Source organism: Lissotriton vulgaris, chromosome 3_1 (genome assembly GCF_964263255.1).
Source record: "Lissotriton vulgaris chromosome 3_1, aLisVul1.2, whole genome shotgun sequence".
Lineage (NCBI taxonomy): Eukaryota > Metazoa > Chordata > Amphibia > Caudata > Salamandridae > Lissotriton > Lissotriton vulgaris.
In genome coordinates, this window is record NC_141689.1 from 792,785,968 (window position 1) to 792,810,772 (window position 24,805).

The following is a 24,805-nucleotide window of genomic DNA, read 5'->3' on the forward strand; positions in this document are numbered from 1 at the left end:
CCATGGCCATACTCAGCAGCACACCTGTCCTTCGCAACAACACAGGTACACAATGCTTGGCATGCGCCAACCCAGGCAGACTTGCACCATGTTGCAGGGGGTCCAGCTGTGCAGGGGATCAGTGTTTGTGTGCATGGAAAGGACACATTTGTGCATGATGCAGTCATGAACAGATTTTTAACCTTTCTATGTGTCCACTTGAATGCAAAAGAGATATGTTGTTTTTATCATGGAGGGGAGATTACGTTTTAATTCAGGTTTGCATGCCTTACACAGACTCTGTGTATGCATATCTTTGTTGCGCAGCATGATAGTTACATTTTGATGTTCCTATTGTACATTGTCAATTGGACATAGATGTTTCTGGGTATACCCTTAGCAACAGCCCTGGAAGTGCGCTTTCTGACACTTTAATGTGGTAATGATGCAATGACATGATATGTTGTACTATGTTAGATGGCTGTCTGTGGCCTATTATTGTGGGTGTGGCACATTGTGGCACCACTACATGAACAAAATTACATCCTGCCAGCACAGTGGTAGCAGTCCAAGTCATACAAGTGTGACACTCGGTCTGTTGCAGGATGTTGTGTGATTTTCTTTTCAGGAGGGTAGTTATATCTTTGCACCTGCGTGTGGCACTTGTCAGGTGCAGCAGTGGGCTGGGACTTCACTTTGGACATATAGGTTTACTTGCACAGGGGTAGCTGTTTCCCAAATGTAACATGTGCATGTCCGTGGTACAATACATTTTGTAGACCCTGCTTTCCACAACACGTCAGTAATTGAACCACCCACCTTACTTTCTGCACAGCACAACATTACCTTATTTGCACATTTCCCCTTGTAGGGACTTACCCTGTGTGTCTTCCTGTGTCTCTTCCAGTTCCTCATGCAGTGCACTGTCCTGCCCTGAGATTCCAACGACCAACTCCTCTGGGATGACCGCTGCAACCCGCTCCTCAAGGTCATCCAGCTCTTCTTGTTGTGCTGGGCTGCCTCCTCCTGTAAGCCCAGAGTCTTTCCGGTTTTTGGCCATTTTTTCTTTAGTGCGGCGCTTGATATCATTCCACCGTTTTTTTAGGTCAATGACTGTCCGCCTAGATTGGCCCACACTGTTCACCTTGGTCAATATGTCCAGCCAAATGGCCTCTTTTTTGGCTAGTGGCAATTTGGAACTGGCAAACAGCTGGTGCTGGTGGTCTGTTACCTCACTTATCAGTGTATCATTCTCCTCAGCACTGAAATTTGTTTTGCGCTTCCTCTTTCCAAGAGTTTCTCCCTGTGTTGCAGGCTGGGCATCCTGGCTGCCATGTGGCAGGTTTCCTTGGCTGCTGCTCTGTCCTTCAGGCTCCATGGTGGCAATGTTTTCCATTTGCGGGAGAATTAGGTGATAGATGCGCGTGTTTTTGGCGTTTTCCGGATTCTGACGCAACGTAAAAGTGACGCAGCGATGCGTACACGTGCGCCGTTCCGCAAATGCGACTTACGGCATTTTTACCGCACTTGCGTGTCTTTTCGCTACGTCAGGACGGCCGCGTCTGCGTGACTTTTCCCCGCCTTGCGCCTCCGCTTGCGGCACGGTGCGTCATTCCGTAGATATGACGCTTCCGCGCCGCAAGTTTCTGGCGCAGCGTGTCGTACGGAAAAGTGACGCACCCTTGCGTTTCCGCAAGGATGCGTCACTTTTCATAAATGAGGCCCCTGGTATTTATAAAATGCAAACCAAGCCAAAGGCAGAGGAACCTGTACAGGATCAAAGACCAAATACTGACTGTAATTTTGAGAGGAAGCTGGGTTCTGAGAGTGGGGATGAACTGTTAATTCATTGTGATGTAGTGTTCTTTAAAAGATATATGTCTGCAACAGTTTCCTGAATATGGTCATGTTTTGTTATTCTCCTGATAGATACAGGTACGCTGTTTCTGATCCTTGGTAGGTATTTAAAAGGAGAGGACCTGTTGCCCTTTTTCTGCACTTTTTCTATCCAGTGTGATATCCTAGTTGTAGGTGTGCAAAGAGCCACCGGAGGTGGTGAGCTGTCAACCAGATAGGCGTACATGCCTGTTGCGATGGCTTTAGAAATGATGCAGTTGCTTTTGAAGATGGTACGGGTAGTTCATGGATGTCTTATCAGGGTCGATATTATGTGCTCATACTGCTGGAGACAGTTGATGAGGCGTGCCTTAACGGGCAGGCCAGTGTAGGCTTTGGAAAGTCCTGGAGCAGGGCGTTGCAACCTTCTAGATGCAAGAGCAGGAGGGCTTGAACGGCAGCTCCGGATTCGTTCTCAGGGCAAAATCGTTTTACTCTATTCAGCAGGGAGAATTGGAACCAGACCATTTTGATTTTCTTGACAATGTGTTCTTTGAGGGAGAGGTCATTGTCCAAGGTGAATCCAAGTAAACTTGGCATTAGGTTGAAGTTGGAGTTTGAATCGGACCATTTGCAAGCCAATGAGCAGGTTTGGATTACTTGATCCTTCTGATAGTCAAGAACAAGAAGTAAGTCTGCCTATGTAGTGTTGAGGAGCAGGCATCATTTGAAGTGTTTGATGCAGGGTTCGAGTAAAACTGTAAGGCAATGGAATATTGGTGCTGTTATCAGTGAGTAGAGTCCCAAAGGGCTCCACGTTGAGGTTGAAGATGGCAGGGGACAAGATGAAATCCAGGGAACTCTGCAGGTGAGAGGGATATTCTGGGACATGCAGGTGCCCATGTAAACTAACCAGTGCCAACTGGATAGGTAGGAGATGAATCAATGAAGACATTGCCATGAATACTATTCTAGACTTCAGTGTGTGGATAAGTATTGAATGGACAATGGGGTCAAAACTGGCTGAAAGGTTACAGGAGGCAATGGTCACATTATCTGTGGTTAGGACAGCACGGTCTTAGATTTGTAACGTAGTTCTCTGTGCTGCAGCTTCATATGAGATTTGAATATGAATTCAGATTGGTAGTCATGAAAAACATAGTGGTTGATGATGTGATCATGGAGTTGTGCATAGACTGCTTTGTCAATGAAGTCACTAAAAAGTAGGTGAGCGATGGGGCAGTCGTTGCAAGATATTTAGGGTCCTGTGTGCATTTCTGCAGGAGTGGAGGATCTGTCCTGTCTTTAGAACTTTTTGGAACATGTCTTCTGTTTTCATTGGTAGCTTTGTTGACACTGTTGTACTTGTTGTATAGCACTTGGCTTTGGCTGATGTAATGAGTTGTCCACATGTGTCACTGAGGGAGCGAGCTCAGTGGCATAAGGGGGCGAAAGGTCATTAGGGGTGTTTTTTCTTCCATTTTCCATAATCAGAAATGAACATTTGCTGTCAGAAAATATTTTTCAGAACCAGGGCGCTGAAGGGTTTGTTGAAAGGTTCAACAGGGCCCATGCACCAAAGCCTCCGTTTTGTAATACATGTTTAAACATGGCATCTTTTTATACTGTAACGTTTTACATGCATTGCACGTACATGATAAAATACTTGTAAAGTATTTTGCTTGCAGCTATTTCTTCGTCAGTTAGCATGACATTTGTACACTCTGTCCAAAGCTAAGGAACCTTGAGCATGTTGCCCTTGGTTTGGCTGTCCGGTCGGAGGCAGCTCTGAATCAGCCAAAGAAAAACAAATCAGCATTGCACCTCTGACACAGTGCAATCAGAACATGACTTCAAATATATAAACCACCTCCAAGGAGCACTTCAACAGATTATCCTGGAATGCTTGCCAGTTACTGAGATTCAGCCCCGCTGACTCTAATCTCTTCCCTGCAAAGGACAGCAGCCTGTTATGCACCAGACTGGTTCCTGATACATCTTATACATGTATGGGAAGTTGTGTTGTCACAAACAATCTGGCAGATGGTACTCTCACTAAGCTCTCGATAGTGAAGGTAGATTAGGTATAAGTATAGGCATAATCATATAATCATATATTGCGATCATAATGGTTGAACTGTATCTTTTTCACCATTCTTGTAATGCAGGTAACGATGCTTTCTTTCCTCCTACTAATAATTGTAGCCCATGTTTTTTGCACTAGTATACAATAGCTTTAATAAATGTTTGAAACACGAGTTTGTATATTTCTTGTGTTGGTTCCTTTGGGCATGCCTAACTAAGAGCGAAAGTGTTGATCTGTTTCCAAAATTTCCTTGGTTTTAGAGTGGTCATGTTCTGAGGTTACAGATACAATCCGGTACCCTGTAAGGCAGTGGTCTTCAAACTTTTTGATGCCGGGACCCCCCCCCCCATCAAAATATTTTAGGCATAAGGACCCCCTCTTGACAAAAATTTGTAGAACCTAGTATTCCTCATCATTGACAACTATACATGTTCTACAGAGAAACAGTCAATCTGTGGTGGCACCGCATTAGTACCAGTTTAACACCCAAATATAGCAATAAGAAACAAAAAGGTAACCAGTACAGTTTTACAAAGGGCCTTCTACAGAGCGGCAACACCTGTTGCTGCTTTTTAGTACAACATCCCTTTTTAGCCCATGAACTGTGGGGCATATTATCAAGCCTGTGCGCTAAAATTATCGCCGCTTTATCGGCCGAAAACGGCCGATAAAGCGGCGATAATGGGCTTGATAATATGCTCTGTGGAATTCCAATCGAAGCACATGTTAGATGTGAAGACATCTAACATGGGCTTCGATTGGAATTCCACAGAGCATATTATCAAGCCCATTATCGCCGCTTTATCGGCCGTTTTCGGCCGATAAAGCAGCGATAATTTTAGCGCACAGGCTTGATAATATGCCCCTGTGTTCCTTGCACTGAGTCACATCTGCAGTGCTATGCCGTCGCCTTGTTATGCTTAAAGGTGTGTTTGGTGGTGGGGGCCGTGGATGGATGGCTGCCCCCACCCCTCCTTCAATACACACTCATTGGAAAACGCACATCTCCTCGTGAGAATAAAAACTGGATTGCCCTGATAGACCCCCACCCCCTCAAAAAAAGCATTTGTGATGCCACACCTTTAGTTCGGTAGCAAATAGGTAGTTTTAAATGGCGCATTTGTGTGTATTTGTATCTATATATGCACACATTTTGGGCATGTGGTGCTGTAAGTAAGAACATCCCTTGTTTGCTTAATTTGTAGCAATGCTTTACATAGTCCGTTTTGACACCCTCCCCATTTTACTCTTTCATTAACATTTGTGCTTCTTCCCACTCACTCCCCACCATAAAACCACTGACAATCTTTGCCGAGCATAACCAGGAGTTCTGCTTCCTGGGGTGCTCCTATCCCAATCTCTAAGCTAGGTCATATGCCGGAGTTTTACAATGTGTGTTTTCTTTCTTTTCTGTTAATTTGCTCATTACTTCACCCCATCATTGTTGCTCTTCCGAGGACATGGGTGAAGAGCCGCCCTGTGCCCCTCTAGTTTTCTGACTTTAGATGCAGTTCTCATGACCACAACCCCCACAGAGATATACACAGAATCTTAGCTAGAAGGACATATTTTTTTAACTCAGGCAGTGTTCAGCGCTTGTTTGATATGGTGCATACCATCAAGTTGCATTTCTTTCCCCTTTTAACAAGAAACCATATAATGATTTCAAATGGTAAAGGCAGAGAGGGCACAAGCTGTTCCTAACGCAGGCAATGGGCCGTTTTTCCCCCTTTATAAAGAATGCTGTCCGAGTTGTTTCTATTTTATATGCCGAAGATGCCCTCGCCCCACTGCTGCCCTCCCCAGGATACTCACACCAGGGTTGTGACAAAATCTTATTTTTTTCTCTTAGAGAAGGGGTGAGCTTATTTAAGCATTGTTTCTTTATTTAAGTTCTAAGCACTTGTAAGCACTCGTAAGCACTCTGCACCCCAATATTGACCCGTTCTAATGTCTCTTCCGATCGCATTCCAAGTGCTATTTTTTTTTTTAAATCCCTTTTCTCACATTCAATGCATAGAGCCCTCCCAGCCTCTTGAACGCATTGCACTACAACTCAAAAACGTGATGTGATTTGATCAGTTGAATGCAACTGCACTCTCCGAGTAATCAAAGGCAGGCAGACATCTGGACACACCTTTCTGACTGTGTGCTGCTGGCTTGAAAGAAATGCAAATGTTCACAACGAGTTAATCTGCAAATCCTTTACATTTGCAGATTAACTCATTGCACACATTTGCATTTCTTTCACAGGCCAGCAACACACTATTAGAAAGGTGTCTTTAGCTGACTAAGATTCCCCAGCACATGAGATTCCCGAAATTAACCGTCTGGAAAGTTTTCTTTTATAAAATTAAAGAGCGCGACCCCCTTCCCATGCCTCCACGGCCCCCCTGGGGGTTGCGCCACACAGATTGAAGACCACTGCTGTAAGGTTAGGATTCTAGATGGTGCAAATAATCCTCCTCCCCTACATAGGGAACCCCTATTTTTGTCTGTAGGTTTTTACGAGCTTGAACTTCTAAAAGGATCACCCCACTATAGTTTTTTCCTTCTTTGAATTCCATCCAGTAAATAGGGTGCAACAACCACTGGTTATTCCACTCAATAGCAAGCATGCAGTAACATAGAGGACTTCCTCGTGTAGGGGGAGATAATACTTTCGTGGTAGAGGCCCACAAAGCATACAAAATAGAGGTAGTAGATTCATTGGTCACTTTCCTGCAGCAGATGCCAACACACAAACATTTCATATATATACACTGGAGCTCAGTAATGGAGCGTCCTGGCCAGTCCTAGCCGGCTATACACCATATCCAACATTATTGCCACTCACTGAGGTACAGCTCCGTGCTCTTTACACAGGTCTAATTAGAATGTACAGACATTTAACATTTCGTTATACAAACAATAATAGCAGCCCCAGGGATGGTCGGTCAAGAAGCGCTGCCACATTTTGCAGTGCCTACAATCAGTCCAGTTACCATTAATTCAATTATGGGATACAAAAGGAAATTCTGTTCTGGATTGCAAAAAAAAGCAAACCATCTTGAAGCAGTATTTCCCTATACGGGGCAACAAGATAAACAGAATTATCACAATGTGCCTACCATTTGGGATGGTACCACAATAGATGAATGGACTACTTGGGACACAGTTGTTGCAGCAATAAATACCGTAACACATGGTACACCATCCATAGCTGTTTTGAATGAAGTGCTAAAACAGAATCAAATTAATACAACCTTCTGGATTTGGGGATGAAACTAGCAACGATGCCACAGTCGCCTCAATTGTTTTAAGTAAATTTAAAGGGGGAAGCAGCAGCTTTAGCAGTATGCCAGCTCCTCGCTCAGGTTCCCCATAGCGGACCAAGAGCGCAAACTAACAAAAATGATTGCTGAAACCTATACATCTACAGATCGAGATAATTTGGGAGCTAGACCAAATAAACCACAACTTAATGGTAATTCTGCAAAAGATAACTCGAAACAGGCACCATAGTCATTTAAAAAGCGCTGAGATAAACAAAAAAGAAAGAAAAAACAAAGTCACAGGTTCAATCTCCCCAACCAGAGTCCATTAAAAAGCGCTATAATCTGCGTGATCGTGAAACAATTAAACAGCCTGATAGGTATCAGTATACTGATATACTCTTTCCTTTCAGAACATATCCGAAAAACGCTGAGAGAGGACGATCAGAGGGCACATCAGAAGAGTACATGAAACTTAGAAAGGTCTCACACCGCTCGTCTGACATCATCATAAAAAAGGAAGAGAAACTTCCACAATAAATGCCTCAATTCAAAAAGAAGAAAGTGCAGATATTTCTGTTAAATATGTCACACATATTGAGTATGCTACTTCGAAACATGGACTGGGCACTGGCACTACTGGACACTGCAGCAGAGGTCACCATAGTTCACCAAACTCTTCTAGAGTTTCAAATGGCGGGAGCAACTAATTTATTCAAGTTGAAACACCAAATCAGCGGGTTAGCTCACGAGATAGATTGTATGATTTGAACATCCAAATTGAGGGTGATAAATCTTGCATTCTGTCCATCAACTGTGGTTTTTGCATTTGTCACCCCGAGTGGGATGGGTATGCTCAGACGTGAGTCCCATGCTCTCCACACCACTGGATTCAAGTAAGCCGGGCCGAAGACGGCTGAAATGCCAGAAACCGGTCCTCGGAAGCTTGTTTCCGGTCCAGGGAAGGCATTGCTTGGCAGTTCGGGTTGGACTGTTCCCATAAGGCACAGGGTCAGACCGATTTGCATATGGCCATGTCTGAACTGGGGTGGTGTGGAGTGCAAAAAGGCGATGGATTTAGGCCCAGATCTCTGTACTGGGGTGAATGTATGACATTGTTCTGCATTCTGTCCATCAACAGTGGTTTTTGCATTTGTCACCCCGAGTGGGATGGGTATGCTCAGACGTGAGTCCCATGCTCTCCACACCACTGGATTCAAGTAAGCCGGGCCGAAGACGGCTGAAATGCCAGAAACCGGTCCTCAGAAGCTTTTTTCCGGTCCAGGGAAGGCATGGCTTGGCAGTTCGGGCTGGACTGTTCCCATGAGGCACAGGTTCAAACTGATTTGCATATGGCCATGTCTGAACTGGAATGGTGTGGAGTGCATGGGACTCACGTCTGAGCATACCCATCCCGATCGGGGTGACAAATGCAAAAACCACAGTTGATGGACAGAATGCAGAACAATGTCAAACATTCACCCCTGTGGTTTTTGCATTTGTCCCCCCGAGTGGGATGGGTATGCTCAGACGTGAGTCCCATGCTCTCCACACCACAGGATTCAAGTAAGCCGGGCCGAAGACGGCTGAAATGCCAGAAACCGGTCCTCGGAAGCTTGTTTCCGGTCCAGGGAAGGCATGGCTTGGCAGTTCGGGCTGGACTGTTCCCATGAGGCACAGGGTCAGACTGATTTGCATATGGCCATGTCTGAACTGGGGTGGTGTGGAGTGCAAAAAGGCAATGGATTTAGGCCCAGATCTCTGTACTGGGGTGAATGTATGACATTGTTCTGCATTCTGTCCATCAACTGTGGTTTTTGCATTTGTCACCCCGAGTGGGATGGGTATGCTCAGTTGTGAGTCCCATGCTCTCCACACCACTGGATTCAAGTAAGCCGGGCCGAAGACGGCTGAAATGCCAGAAAACGGTCATTGGAAGCTTGTTTCCGGTCCAGGGAAGGCATGGCTTGGCAGTTCGGGCTGGACTGTTCCCATGAGGCACAGGGTCAGACTGATTTGCATATGGCCATGTCTGAACTGGGGTGGTGTGGAGTGCAAAAAGGCAATGGATTTAGGCCCATATCTCTGTACTGGGGTGAATGTATGACATTGTTCTGCATTCTGTCCATCATCTGTGGTTTTTGCATTTGTCACCCCGAGTGGGGTGGATATGCTCATATGTGAGTCCCATGCTCTCCACACCACTGGATTCAAGTAAGCCGGGCCGAAGTGTGGTATTGGGTTCTCCAGGCCTACATATTCCGCAAAACCCGCTACAACATAAAAAGATGTTGGCATGGAAACTGGAAAATGCAAAAGACAAGTTTATTAAGACCCCATGGGGTGGTGGTACATTCCTACAGCACCCTTCGGTAATGCAAGAAGTATCACCCCGAACATCGGTGCGAGACATCTTTTATACAGTTTTACAGCAATAAAAGAGTAGGCGGAACACATTTGCTCAGTTTTAGGTACATATATGGTCATTTTTGAAACACAGCCAACTCATGGGAGGAGTTACAACATCACTGGTCAGTTTGGAGGGACATTCCTAAATGATGACTGTCCACTAGTACAGAAGGTTTAACTGCGCATGTGCAAGCTTGACCAGTACTAAAAATAACCTGTTGCTGGGCAAATTCAAGTGGTCAGTGGTACAGAGAAAGGACAAAAGGGTATGCTGGCCACGAGGCGACGCATTCGTATGAAATGGCCGCCAGTGTGTTCAAAATGACTTCCGACCACCATAGTCAAGTTAAGTGGAAATGCGTGTAGCAAAGCTTAACGCTAACCCGATCATTGTCAAATTACGACAGACGACCCTTTTAGCCTTTAGCTGAAGCTACCTCATAGTGGACATAATCAGGATATTCATCTTCAATATCAATGGACATAATTTTCGCTACTTCTCTATGAATCGTTTGTTCATTCTTGACAATAGCTCGTCTGGATGGAATACAAGCAGAAAGGCGCATGGAACATAACATAGGGCCACATTGAATACAGAGACATAAAAAGAATAATATCCCAATTATTATACATAAGATTGTCAGCACCTTCCAACCCCACGTACTAAGTAACGTCCAAAACCACCCCGAAAATATCCAAGTACCATTATCAGGATGTATCTCAGCAGCTATCTTGTGTAATTTTGATATTGCGTCATATACAGAAGGTGAATTATCTGGCACGTATACACAACAACTACTTACGATAATGCGACATGCACCTCCACGGTCAGCTAATACTACATCTAAAACCATGCGATTTTGGAGCGTTACAATTCTGGTAATCTGAAGTTCCTCTGTTAAGTTTCCTAAAGCAAAAACTGTCTCATTAGCAACAGCTTCTACAACACGTGTCAGTCGTCTTATTTTTCGACTATTTAAGGCAGCCCCAACAAATGAAAAGAGGCCTAAATTAAAATCAACATACTGTTGCAAAGAAGTGTCGGTCTGATCAATGTCTTCGAGGGCTAATGTTCTCTTCACTCTATTCAATATAAAGTCATGGTATAACACGAAGTTATTATGATACATAGGTGGGGCAATGAACACAGGAGGTAATACAAAAGATATGTAACATGTTCCTAACCAACCTATAGGGAGACGATGATAACCTTTATTTCCACAAATGAAGTACGTATTTCGTGAGGCCACAAAGGTAATACCATTTGGAGTGTCAAAGGTGAGAGTGGTGTTACATTCACTTCTTCCTACTGGGATTGTACCTTTATTACGAACGCATAAGTCAGCTTTCGTATCAATAACAGTAATCACGTGCAGATTAGACATATTTACATTTCTCCGGTTACTATAAATTCGTGGCGAGGATACATTATCAGGACGGTACTCTTCCCATTCAAACCTAGTTCCTTCAGCTTGTGGATAACCATCTCGATCATTAAAACAGACTTTATTAAGTCGGAAAAGTAGTCCACCTTTCGTTGGCCATCGCAAAGTGAACAAGAGGGTATACCAAGCATTGCAAGAACCATTATGAGAAAACGGGAGTGGGATAAGTGGAGTGCCTCCTTTCTTTTGATGTCCAGGCAACATCCCACATACCCAGCAGTTCGAAGTGTTTGTCATGTTATGTGTATGATGCAGAATCTGGATGAAGCTGTTATTCAAGTAAGTCTGTCTGTGTCGTTCTTCGTGGTAAGGCAGAGTGAAATGAAAATGTTCAGCCGGAATTGGGGTAGTTGGCAATAAATGTTCTCTTGCCGGCACCAGCAACTCTACCACCCAAGCTATAACTGCAATCGCCACAATTGTTATAACAAAAAGTACTGCACCAAGAATTCTCTTATTTCGCATTGTAGTAGATGCCATAGTTCAATGTTCAAAATGTCTTCAAAAAGCAACTAAAAAATAAAAATATGAGTGCTGAGCTCCGAGGTAGCCGTTGGTTTCTTCTCCGAGATTCAAGACGGGTGTCGCTACACTTGACAGAACAGATCCCCCCCCTTGATATTCCCGGCTTCCGTTTCAGAAACCTGGAGCGGTAACTCAACCAGTCTCGCACAAAACAACTGCTTTTCTTGGTCGCAAATTATATCTTTCTTTTCCAAAAACAGTGTGGTCCGGGAAGGCTCCCTCCGATTCAGTAGACGTGACAGCTGGGCTCTTCTCCTCGTCCAAGATGTCTCGATAATCAGACAGCACAGTTGGGCTCACCAGATCCGGAGAGACCCGGCGGCAGTGAGTCGAATGCACCCAACACTTCCTGTTGGTAACTCGCACAGCCGTTCGAGTTGCAAGTAGCACTTGCTCGGGGCCACGCCCCCTCGGCTCCAAGCTGCTGGTTCTCTAAAAGGACCGGACCATTACATGGTCACCAGGACGAAGATTGTGAGCCTCTCCAATGGAATTGTCGGGGAGCGCTTCTCGAACCTGTTGATGAATGGAAAGTAAATCATTTGTTAATCGTGCCAAATAATCGTTCCTCATTATACAAGTCACATCATGTAACAATCGAGGCTTAGGAACTCCCCATATATTCATAGGCCTTCCAAACACCACTTCATAGGGTGTGAGGCCAGTTCGGGAATGGGGCACTGATCTGATAGATGACAATGCCAGAGGCAGCGCATCCGGCCATTTCAAAGACGTGGATGCCACGATCTTTGCTAGCTTCAATTTCAAAGTAGCATTATACCTTTCCACAAGACCTGCTGACTGCGGATGGAATACAGCATGGAATTTCTGCTGAATTCCCACTCCCTTCATCACATATTCCACAATTTTCCCGACAAAATGAGGACCATTATCACTCCACAAAAATTTGCAAACGCCGTAGCGTGGGAAGTAATCCTTGAGCAAAACCTTAGCTGTTGTCAGAGCTGTATTATCCTTCGTGGGGAAGGCCTCAATCCACTTACTGAAAGCACATACCACCACTAAGACATACTTAAGGTTATTGCAACGCTCAAGCTGGATGTAATCCATTTGTAGTACCTCGAATGGTGCAGTAGGTGGAACAAACCCTCCTTTCGGAGTATGGGTCCCCTTAGCAGGATTGTGCTGTAAACATATCATACAGGTCTGCACTACTCTTTTGGCCGTATTGGCAATCTCAGGATGCTCCCAAACTCGCGTTAGCAATCGAGTAATTGAAAGAGCTCCAACATGTGCCAATCCATGTGTCATTTGAACCATCGCTTGCAAGTAAGCTGCAGGCAATTTCCATCTTTCCATATCTTTGCTTCTCCAACAACCCTCATCATCCAGCACTCCCTCCGCTGCCCAGGTTGCGAGTTCTGCTTCAGACGCTGATTTCTGAATGTCTAGTATCTCCTCTATAGCATCATGCCATCGCTCAGCCTGCAATTTCACTACATACATTGGCGAGGCATTTCGTAACATAGCAGTTTCCCTCGCTATGCTATCTGCAAAAGCGTTTCCTTGTCCCACTTTGTCCGTCACTTTCTTATGTGCACTGCATTTGATTATCGCCACTTTCTTTGGACAAAGTAACGCATTCAAGAGATCATGCACTAATTCTCCGTGCATGATGTGCACTCCATGTGACGTCAAAAACCCTCGCTCTCTCCAGAGTAGGCCAAAATCATGCGCTACTCCAAAGGAGTACCGGCTATCATTGTAGATGTTCACACACAAGCCAGCACTCAATTCACATGCTCTTGTTAAGGCTATCAGTTCCGCTGCTTGGGCCGATTTCTGTGGTATTCGTGCTGCTTCTACCACTGTCTTAAGTGTCGTGATCGCATATGCTGCGGAAGTTGTACCATCTGGCAGCCTTAAACACGATCCATCAACCCACAGTTCCCCATCCACATCTGGAAGTGGCGTATCCTGTAAGTCAACACGACCCTTTGTTTGTTCTTCAGTCAGGAAAACACAATCATGGTGTTCTTCCTCCTGGCCCTCAGCAACTGGATACGGCAATAAAGTAGCAGGGTTCAGGGTAGCACATCTCTTTAGTGTGATGTGCGGTGCCAACAATGTGAGCTCATATCCTGTTACTCGTGCGCTCGTGAGATACTGGGTCTTTGTTTGGTTTAACAGAGCATCTACCGCATGGGGAACTAACACCAGCAATTTATGTGACAAAACTATTCCCTCGCTCTGCCGTATAGCCACTGCTGTTGCTGCGACTGCTCGAAAGCACCCAGGTAATCCTCGTGCTACAGGGTCAAATATTGCCGAAAAATATGCGCAGGGCCTCTGTTTATCCCCATGTGTCTGCACTAGGACTGACAATGCACAACCATCTTTCTCGTGTACGTACAATGTGAAAATCTTCGTGTAGTCTGGTGTACCTAACACTGGTGCAGAACAGAGAGCTTGTCTCAATTGTTCGAACGCATTCTGGCATTCATCTGTCCATTCAAGGGGCATTGGTATAGTTTTTAACAATAACGCTAACAAAGGTTTTATAATGTGTGAAAATCCCATTATCCACTGTCTACAAAAAGACGTTAAACCTATGAAAGCACACACATCTCTCTGGGTGCGGGGGACTGGTGTATCTAAAATCGCTTGAATTCAATCAGATGTTAATGCACGCCCCTCCTTAGACAAAAGATGACCGAGGTAGGTCACCTTTGGTCTACAAAATTGAAGTTTCTTCCTAGATACCTTATGATTATTCTGAGCAAGAAAGGAGAGCAAAGCAAGAGTACTCTCCTCACACTGTGCATGCGTATCTGCAGCAAGTAGAATGTCATCAACATATTGGATGAGAGCCACTCCAGACTGCAACTCGAAAGAATCAAGCTGTCTTTTTAAAGCCTGGCTATAGATGCTAGGACTTTCTGTATAACCGTGAGGAACTCGACAAAATCTATACGATTTATTATTCAATGTGAAGCCAAATACATATCTGCTATCGGGATGAATGGGAATGGAAAAGGAAGCATTTTTTAGATCAATCACGGTAAACGTGGTGGCAGTGGGCGGAATCAAAGTAAGTAAGGTGGTAATATCAGACACCACCGGGTACTGGGGCACTACAATCTTATTAATTTCCCTCAAATCAATAATAAATCGATAGACTTTGTCATCAGTATCTTTCTTTAAGATCGGGAGAATCGGGCTGTTACAGACATTATAGGGAACTTCCTCCACTACTCCTGCAATAATCAAGTCGTGTACAATGTGAGTTAAGGCAATTTCACCTTCCCTAGAGATTTTATATTGCGGCACACGCGGCAGAGACACTCCCTCCTTAACAGTTATTCGAATAGGAGGAATAAGCATCTGTCCCACATCCGTATCCGAGGTAGCCCATAACGTTTGTGGGAGGGACGCCAGTGCTTCAATTTCCAGCATAGTACACAATCTCTCTACATCTAGGTAATTGTCATTCAAAATAACCCGCACTCCTTCAGGAGCGCAGCGTATTGTTGCTCGGAAGTATTTAAGCAAATCTATTCCCATAATATTGTCTGGAGTATTCAGTGACAATAAAAATGGGCATGGGCCAAAGAATCTATCAATGTAAAACGTAAGGGGTTGTGACAATGGGCTAAGAGAGGGTGTTCCATCGAACCCTATGGATGTAATCATTTCGCCAGACAGGGGAGCCCTTGGAACCAAGTCTTTAGACAGAGCACTACGAGTAGCTCCTGTATCCACCAGGAACTGATCAGTAGAACCCAAAACGCCCGCTGATACATATGGACCTCTTTGATCTACTGGTACTTCAACCGATTCCACACCCCATCCTACGCAATCCTATGCATGCACATAGTCCTGAAACTCCACATTCTCACCCTCCGATATCTGATACTGATTACGTCGATCAAAAGTATTACGATCATCCTTTCCACGACCCCTCGCATCAAACCTGCCACGATCACTTGCTCCGCCCCTCGCTCCTGAATAACTATTCCGTGTCCTTCCACCTCCTCGACCACGCTGATTACGTTGTTCATGGAGCACCGGACAATCTGAGGCCCAATGTCCAAACTCTTTACAGTATGCACACTGATCCTCAGCAATATCGGTACGACCAGAAGACGCACCATACGCTCCACGCCTACCTCTATCATTCCCTCTTGGCTGTGTAGCACGAACCTGAGCCAACATCACTTTTGTCTTTAATTCCTTCGCTTTCTTATCAGTACTTTCTTTGGCCTCTAATTCCTGTCGCTCATAATACTGAGCCATAGTCAATAAGGACGCAGGGGTCGCCGTGGTCCAGGAACTTTCACTAGTCTTTAAACGTTTTGCAATCTCCGGCAGGAGATTAGCCACATACTTGTCGACAAACAAGTGCCTACCCGTATCATCTGTTAATAATTGCCCACTGTAATCATGAAATGCTTCCACAAAACGCGAGAAGAAGTCAGAAACGGATTCATCTGGTTTCTGTTTGCAAGAAGCCAACATAGTCCAATCAATCTTTTTAGGGGGGACAAGCGTTTTTAATTTATTTAAGATAGCCGTCGGAAGATCTAAGATTAATTGACACGGCTTACATGCAGGCTCCCTATCTAAATCAGCTTGGCCTAAAGTTTTCCAATCCGCTCCCAAGGTCGCTTGATCATCGAACTTACGAATCGCTCTCCACATATCAGGGGGCAATATCATCCCAAAGAAAAGATCAATATCAACTAACGTCATAACACATGAAGAAATAGCCCCTTCCACTCCTTCATAGAAAGCTGCCGGATTCTTACGGGGATCTGGCAAAGCATTTTTCAACGCCATAACATCTGCTCTATTCCAAGGTGTATAAACCCAATTATATACGAAATAACCCTTGGCATCCCCAGACAATTTATCGTCACTTGTACCTTGCCCTTTAGGAGGAACATACAAAGGTGCAGCTTCACGCATAGGCATAACATGAATCGTAGAACTCTTATCTGGTCCAAAGATAGAACACTCTTTGGATATCTCCGTCGACCCCGGCACAGACACATCTGATGCTTTGCGTGCTTCCCGTAATCTTGATGCCTCATCCCGTAGCTGGACCAACCGATGGAAAAACCGATCCGCATCTGCAATAACAAATAAACCTTTACGCATATTCTCCATATTGACCGATATGTCCTTAGGCTCTAGATCAGTCGAATTTTTCCTAAATCGTTCTACAACTTCATCCCCAAACTGATTCAAAAAATACAATCGTTCTCGTTCAGACCACCTACTCATTTGGTCAGTAATCTCTGTCATAGTTATTTTATTCAAGTTAAGTTTACGGGCAAAGCTACGTAGTTCCGCTGTTTCACTAGCACTTAACCTCACACGACTACCCCCTTGATCATCTCCATCCGGATCCGCATCTGGGGCCGTAGGTAGAACGTACGGAGGCGGGCAACGATCTAATAATGAAAAATCATCAACTTCATTAGTAAGGACAGGATAAAGAGGACGCCGAATAGGGAATTGACCATTCATTTGCAAATTACATTCCTGCGCCTCCCTCTCTTTCTTTTCCTGCAACTCCTTCTCCTCCAGCTGTAAAGCCTTATCCCGAGCAGCCTTCCGCTGCTCTTTGTCCTCCAAGGCTATTTCACGCTTCATTCGTTCACGCACTGCTTTCTCCCACATTCGTACACAATCAAACATATCTTGTCTAGACCTGCGCTGAAACAAACATTGCTCCACAAACTGAGTCTTTCGTAAATCAAACGACCCATGTAGTGGCCATTGCAACTTGGGATCATACCTGGTGTACTTATTCCATAATTTACTATATAATATAGTGGGAAGGCCGAATTTCACATACATCTCCCGATTGGGAGTCCCCTCTGGGGGAAACGGCTGAGATTCATTTAATCGATAATTGGTACCTTTTCCAAGACAGCACATTCCTCGGAGTGTGCTTAAAACAGGCATGTCAAAAATATCACGGAAACGTGATATCACAAAATGGCACTTAATATACTCCACACAAATGTGCCGTTCAAACAAAGACAATTTTTAGAGAAATATCTCTACATGCCCGCCTATGTGAAGTGCACTGCACATATAATTCAGATCATAGAACCAAACGTTAGCTAACTCCAAACATATTCAAAAAGCCACAGTAAGCGCCCGTAGACTATCTTACCAATCACAAGCTTACCAATTTCTCAGATATCCAGATTCCAACTGCCAAGTTCTTTAAACGAATCAGCCAAACCGGCACTGTACAACCACTCGAACGATCAGGATCTCAGTCGAGGACCGGCGCCAGCTGGAAGGTCAGATCAGAAGGAAAGGAAGAAAACACCGTGGGTGCCAAGACTCGGGTCACTCAGTGGCAGCGTACGCGTCCATGGCGAGTTTCCAATCCTTCATCACGACCTCTCCTTCGGGCATCCGAGTCGCCGATGAGTCCCTTCGTGGTCGCCAATTTGTGGTATTGGGTTCTCCAGGCCTACATATTCCGCAAAACCCGCTACACCCTAAAAAGATGTTGGCACGGAAACTGGAAAAAGCAAAAGACAAGTTTATTAAGACCCCATGGGGTGGTGGTACATACCTACAGCACCCTTCGGTAATGCAAGAAGTATCACCCCAAACATCGGTGTGAGACATCTTTTATACAGTTTTACAGCAATAAAAGAGTAGGCGGAACACATTTGCTCGGTTTTAATTACATATATGGTCATTTTTGAAACACAGCCAACTCATGGGAGGAGTTACAACATCACTGGTCAGTTTGGGGGGACATTCCTAAATGATGACTGTCCACTAGTACAGAAGGTTTAACTGCGCATGTGCAAGCTTGACCAGTACTACAAATAACCTGTTGCTGGGCAAATTCGAGTGGTCAGTGGTACAGAGAAAGGACAAAAGGGTATGCTGGCCACGAGGCGACGCATTCTTATGAAATGGCCGCCAGTGTGTTCAAAATGGCTTCCGACCACCATAGTCAAGTTAAGGGGATATGCGTGTAGCAAAGCTTAACGCTAACCCGATCATTGTCAAATTACGACAGAAGATGACTGAAATGCCAGAAACCGGTTCTCGGAAGCTTGTTTCCGGTCCAGGGAAGGCATGGCTTGGCAGTTCGGGCTGGACTGTTACCATGAGGCACAGGGTCAGACCGATTTGCATATGGCCATGTCTGAACTGGGGTGGTGTGGAGTGCAAAAAGGCGATGGATTTAGGCCCAGATCTCTGTACTGGGGTGAATGTATGACATTGTTCTGCATTCTGTCCATCAACTGTGGTTTTTGCATTTGTCACCCCGAGTGGGATGGGTATGCTCAGACGTGAGTCCCATGCTATCCACGCCACTGGATTCAAGTAAGCCGGGCCGAAGACGGCTGAAATGCCAGAAAACGGTCCTTGGAAGCTTGTTTCCGGTCCAGGGAAGGCATGGCTTGGCAGTTCGGGCTGGACTGTTCCCATGAGGCACAGGGTCAGACTGATTTGCATATGGCCATGTCTGAACTGGGGTGGTGTGGAGTGCAAAAAGGCAATGGATTTAGGCCCATATCTCTGTACTGGGGTGAATGTATGACATTGTTCTGCATTCTGTCCATCAACTGTGGTTAGGTTTCGCCTATTATCATTCGCTTGCGAATGTAATAGGCGAAAATTCAAGTGCTTGATCGACTAGTCAAACCACTGCAGTTTCTTCACAGTGCATGTGAGTCACGTGATTCTCGTGGTGACCACAAGCCTCTCGTGAACGAGCCCAGCCAGCCCAGCCTCCCTCACACAGCTTCTACCAGCCATATGGTCGTTCGAGTTGCCCACCCCCTCCCTCTCCAGCGCCTGCCTTCAGTGACTCGCATTAGATGATCAGAGGCAGCCCAGCCCAGCAGGCAGCCCACCCCCCTCCCTCTCCATATGGGCAGCCAACCCCCTCCCTCTCCAGCGCCTGCCTTCTCTCTCGCATCCCCTCACTGGCCCGTTTGTTACTTGTTCTAGGTTTACATACAACAGACTCCCTCCTCTACCCCCAAACTATCTCGCAGTATGACTCGACTGTTTTAGCCAGACAACTCGCAACACTTCATGCAATGGTTGTGGACAGAACAACGCCACTCAAAACAAAGACGAAGCTTTAGCACAAAGAAACCACCTTACTAGTACTGCGCCCTCGACACACACGGTGACGGTGCAACGGCAACGGAGACCAGCATGTTTGTCAATACTGTTAGGTTGGATTTTCATTTAAAGCTATCAATTTCAGCTATTTGATGGTGTCTTTTGAAGGCCGAAGACCTGCGCGTTTCGGAGGATTACCGAACTTCTTGGGTGGTTTTAATCCTTTAAAGGCAAGTGCTAATCCTGGGTGCCTATACTTGTGCTAATGAGATGACATTTGTATGTGGTAACAAATCACTGCATTGTGAAAACTTGCCTTTACCGCAGTGTTACTCCTGGCGTATGAATCACGTTCAGCGACCGCACATTCTTAAACATATGGATAATTTGTAACTCACTAGTGTCTTTTTTTAGTGCGTGTGTGGCCGCTGCCCCAAGAAGTAAGACCTCCATTTTGCAAACGACGATTCCAAATCTCTCACGAGTAAACAAACCCTGGCCGAACAATTTTGTGTCGCAGGTTTTTTTTTATTCTGTAGCCCTAGTGTGTAACTCGTTTGTCTTGGATCTGTGGTTATTCAATAATTGCGCGGTAACATGAAAGATGTAAAACCAAGTTTGTCAAAAGTGCTTTTAATTGGAAATGCATTACGGGTGCACGCTAACATAATGCTGCCCTGTTTCCTGGTCCTCTGCAACCGAGCCAAAAACCTAAGAATGAAAACGATTCAGTATTTTGGACAACAATCTCTGAACTTGTGCGGGAGATTTTTTTCCTTTCTGAAGTTTAATTGGTTCATTGTTCGCTCAAACTTTAAACCATGGGGTTGATGGCAGGACTGGAGTTTACTTCTGTAAAGGAAGATTAACATATTCGGGAATCTTACCCTAATCCTTGATTTAAGTTTACTCAAGCAGATCAGATTAGCAATTCCTACCTACCACCCACTAGAAATTTAGCTTCTCAGACAAGCATTTCCGCGATCATTTTAAACGCAGGGGGGAGGATCACACCTTTCGATCCTGCCCCCGTGTGTGTGTGTGGGGGGGGGCTGTTGAGACTGCACCCCTGCCCCTAACTGGTGCAAAGAGCGCGGCCTCGGCGTGTCATCCTATGCGTTGTCACAGATGCTCTCTGCATGCATCTTATAGTTCCAGGAACATCATCCTGTGTCGTCATCACACTCAAGGAGCTTTGGTGGGACAGCCACAGAAGGGATGGCCGTGCATGGGAGCTACAGCTCATTCACAGAGCGTAATACAGTATTAGCATTACAAATGGCATTTTTTTTCTCAGGCATTAATGATCCACTCATCATTAACATAACATTAATGGCATCCATTCTCAGTTTATGTACTTGGAGGTGGCAGAAAATCTATACCAATGGGATTCATTTGCGCACTGCACTTTACTGGCCTCAGCGGTCTGCGATGGGTGAAGCCGAGCAGGACTTCACCGGGTACCTGCGTGCCGCGCACATTGACAAAAGGCAGTTAGACCATAGAACAGACAGTCGAGTTTACCAGTTTCTGACATGATTTTAGGCAGCTGTTACTGAGAATTTAACAAAAAACAATCACTAATTTGAATTGATACAAAGCATATTTTTTCAATATTCTCATTTGGGCACAACTTCATAAAAAAAGCGCCCAGCCCCTCCTCCCTCCACTCAATTGCTGCTAGTCACACGCCAACGGGAGTATAAACAGTCGCTTTAAACACATGCTTGACAGGCCTGTTCGGCTGCTTCAGACAAGTTTATATTTCACACCATCTGCCAGCGCCTTGCCGCATGAATCAGTTCGTCCGTCGCTTCTTTTTACCTCCCCCCCCCCTTTCTTGGCCCTTCTTTGACATTATCTACTGCTGATCAAAGGGTCATATAGGAATAAACAAACGCTGGAGCAGTTTTAAGCCGCTATCACGGGATAAACATACCTCCACACAGTATCACTACCCGCATTTATTCGGCTTCTGCACGTTTCATTTTGCCCTTTATTAATTTGCATACGTACAGGCAATTGTACTCTAGTACAGCTTTATAAACTGTGCACAAGGTAAACTCGGAGCCTCATATTTAGCACGCACCTCCCCATCTTTCTCCAAAAAAATCCACACGCATGCTTTTTTATTATCAAAACTTCCTTCAAACAGGGATCCTACCAAGAGCCCATTTCTGACTCTTACCTCTTTATTCTACATCATGCCCCTTACCTCTGCCCTATATTAATACTACTCTGAGAAAACCCCTCTTCCCTGCCCTTACTTCCCATTTCTCCTGTATGTAAGTCTATCCCAGCTTCTCCCCTACCTGCTAAAATTAAGGCCTGTTGCACCTTAACCTAATTTCTCCCAGTAGCGCAACTTACTTTACCTACAGATTTAATTTACACTACAAACAAGTCATCCTCCCACCAAAGACAAACCACTGCCTGCTCCAAATCACTGCTCCACCAAAATATTAATCGCACTGTTATGGTAGAAAACATGTATAAGGGCGCGTTCAGGTCTATGTTAGTGCTAGTTAAGAGTGGTATACGTAAACACAGACGTTGTGCTGTTTATTTAGGTTGCTAATACAACACTAGCATTATTCCGCAGAGTACTCCTACCCACATGCTAATCGGTTGCGCCACATTTACTTCAACAACCAGGAATTAATTTTGCTTTTCATAGCCCACACATATGCACTGAACAACTTTCCACTACCTCCCACGACAATGTGCAGGGCTTATAACCACACAACCTTTTACCCCTTGCTTTTTTTCCCTTCCCCTATCGGACCCCTCCCACCCACAATTCCAAGTTGCTGCTGATGCGCACATTTATTTATCTTCGCACTCTGGCACTGCAATAATCTTGCACACAGCATTAGCCCGCAGCGTCACGCTGCCCCTCTACTAATGCGCTCTTGCCCCGGGTATTTGCCCTTACTACCTATTCTTATGTATCTCTTGCGGTGATTTACACCAGCTTCCCCGCACATACTTTAAACACTGGCGTAACGAAAAGTGAGGGGGCCTCCCTGCACGGTACTTAGGGGGCCCCCATCCGGGCTCAATCAGGAGCTCTTCCGGCCAGAGTTCAGTGCAGAGGCGGCCCCTTGGAGCACTGCGGGGGCCTGTGTTATGCCCCTGACTTTAAAACCACCTGAGCTCGCTTTTTCCCTCAAAGCCACTCCTTCCTCCCTTTATTCTTCTACCGTGTTGGTTACATTGTAATGTGTCTATTACCAACAGTGATAACATATCAAGTTGCAACCCGCAAAACACTTTCCTTCCCACCCACTCCTTCCTCGCTCCATTCTGTGCCTATGTTGGTTACATTGCACTGCCTGTATTCCCAACAGTGTAAGGATCACACGCCGCAACCCACAAACACTGCATAAGACATACAGCATTCACACAGTCCATTCTGTGCCCCTGTTGGTTACATTGTGATGTAACTATAAACAAGCAATGGCGTTGCCAATAGGTTTCGCATTTGGAAAGTTTGAGCTATTGGTTTTGTAAATGACATTTTATATTTATATATCGTTATTGGCATTGTCAATAACAATATATAAATATAAAATGTCATTTACAAAACCAATAGCTCCAACTTTCCAAATGCGAAACCTATTGGCAACGCCAGTGCTTGTTGCATTTGTCACCCCGAGTGGGATGGGTATGCTCAGACGTGAGTCCCATGCTCTCCACACCACTAGATTCAAGTAAGCCGGGCCGAAGACGGCTGAAATGCCAGAAACCGGTCCTCTGAAGCTTGTTTCCGGTCCAGGGAAGGCTTGGCTTGGCAGTTCGGGCTGGACTGTTCCCATGAGGCACAGGGTCAGACTGATTTGCATATGGCCATGTCTGAACTGGGGTGGTGTGGAGTGCAAAAAGGCGATGGATTTAGGCCCAGATCTCTGTACTGGGGTGAATGTATGACATTGTTCTGCATTCTGCCAATCAACTGTGGTTTTGTCGATGGGAAACAGCCATTGCAACACAGCTGTTACCACGCATGCCTTTACCACACATGCGTTACAACGCATGCACCGCTACCATGCATTTTTTTACAACGCATATGCCTTTACCACGCATGCCTTTACAACTAATTAAAGCTGTAAAGATATGCATGGTAAGGGCAAATGCGTGGTACTGGTGGTAAGGGAATATGTGTGGTAAAGATGCAGGTGTGTGGTAAGGCCATATGTGTGGTAAAGCTGCCAGCATGGCTAAGTCTATTGGCGTCGTTAGAAAAAACTTTGGGACCCCTCTACTTCCTCTTACGACCTGCGCCGCGCCTGAAGAGATGCCCTGTTGTAGTTGTGAGTGAGGTAAGGGGGATTTGGCCCAGGGCGGAGGGAGCAGTTTTAGGGCTTTAGGGAGCGAGGACAAAGTTTTAGGTTATTTTTTAAAAAGGGCTAAGGGTGGGGTCATGCAGGAGTCCAGTTTTAGGGTTCAGGGCAGGGGACGGATATTTCTTTTTAAAGGACTGGGGGCAAGGGGAGGGGTCACGCGCAGGTTTTTTTTTTTAGAAGTGCTGGGGGGGTCATGCTGGGGTCCAGGGGGTAATCACAACGGAGACAGGTTTTAGGGCTCAGGCAAAACCTTTACTACACATATGCTTGTAACATTCATGCTATTACAACAGAAGCATTCATGGTAAAAGCATATTAGTTGTTAGAAAATGCGTGGTAAAGGCATTCATGTTGTAACGCAGGCGTGGTAAAGGCATGAATTGCAATGGAATGCGTTGTTCCATCATACAACCGTGGCAGACAGGTCAAGGAGAAATAAGGCCGCATTATACCCCGAATCTAATGACCATTTAATATGGTCAGAGATCTCCAGTACTGCTGATTCTTTACTGTGACGGGGGCGGAAACTAGTTTGACTCGGATGTAATAGCTTGCCTTGCTCAAGATACTCAGAAAGTTGAGCACTGACCAGTCATCAAATACAGGCAAAAGCGCACCACTATATTTCCTAGAGAAATATGCACTCTTACAACAACCAAACAATTTATTTATTTATTTAATTTATTAATTTAAACAGTTTTATATAGCGCTGGCTAGTCCCAGAGGTATCAGAGCGCTTTACATGAGAATCAACCATGTAACAGAAAAAGTTCAACAATTACACAATAAATCCCAAAAAAATAATAGGCAATACAATTAGGAGAGGGGAGACAGGAGAGAGAG

At 45.2% G+C, this 24,805-nt stretch overlaps 1 protein-coding gene across 1 annotated transcript in view; it reads right to left on the reverse strand.

Annotated features, from left to right (window-relative positions):
* The window catches only part of LOC147727039 (uncharacterized), a 47,401-nt gene that overhangs the window by 5,250 nt on the left and 17,346 nt on the right, over nucleotides 1-24,805 (reverse strand). The window contains exon 2 of the mRNA XM_086963561.1: nucleotides 859-1,005. Within this exon, the coding sequence (XP_086819687.1) occupies nucleotides 859-1,005 (147 nt within the window). The remainder of the gene's footprint in view (nucleotides 1-858; nucleotides 1,006-24,805) is intronic.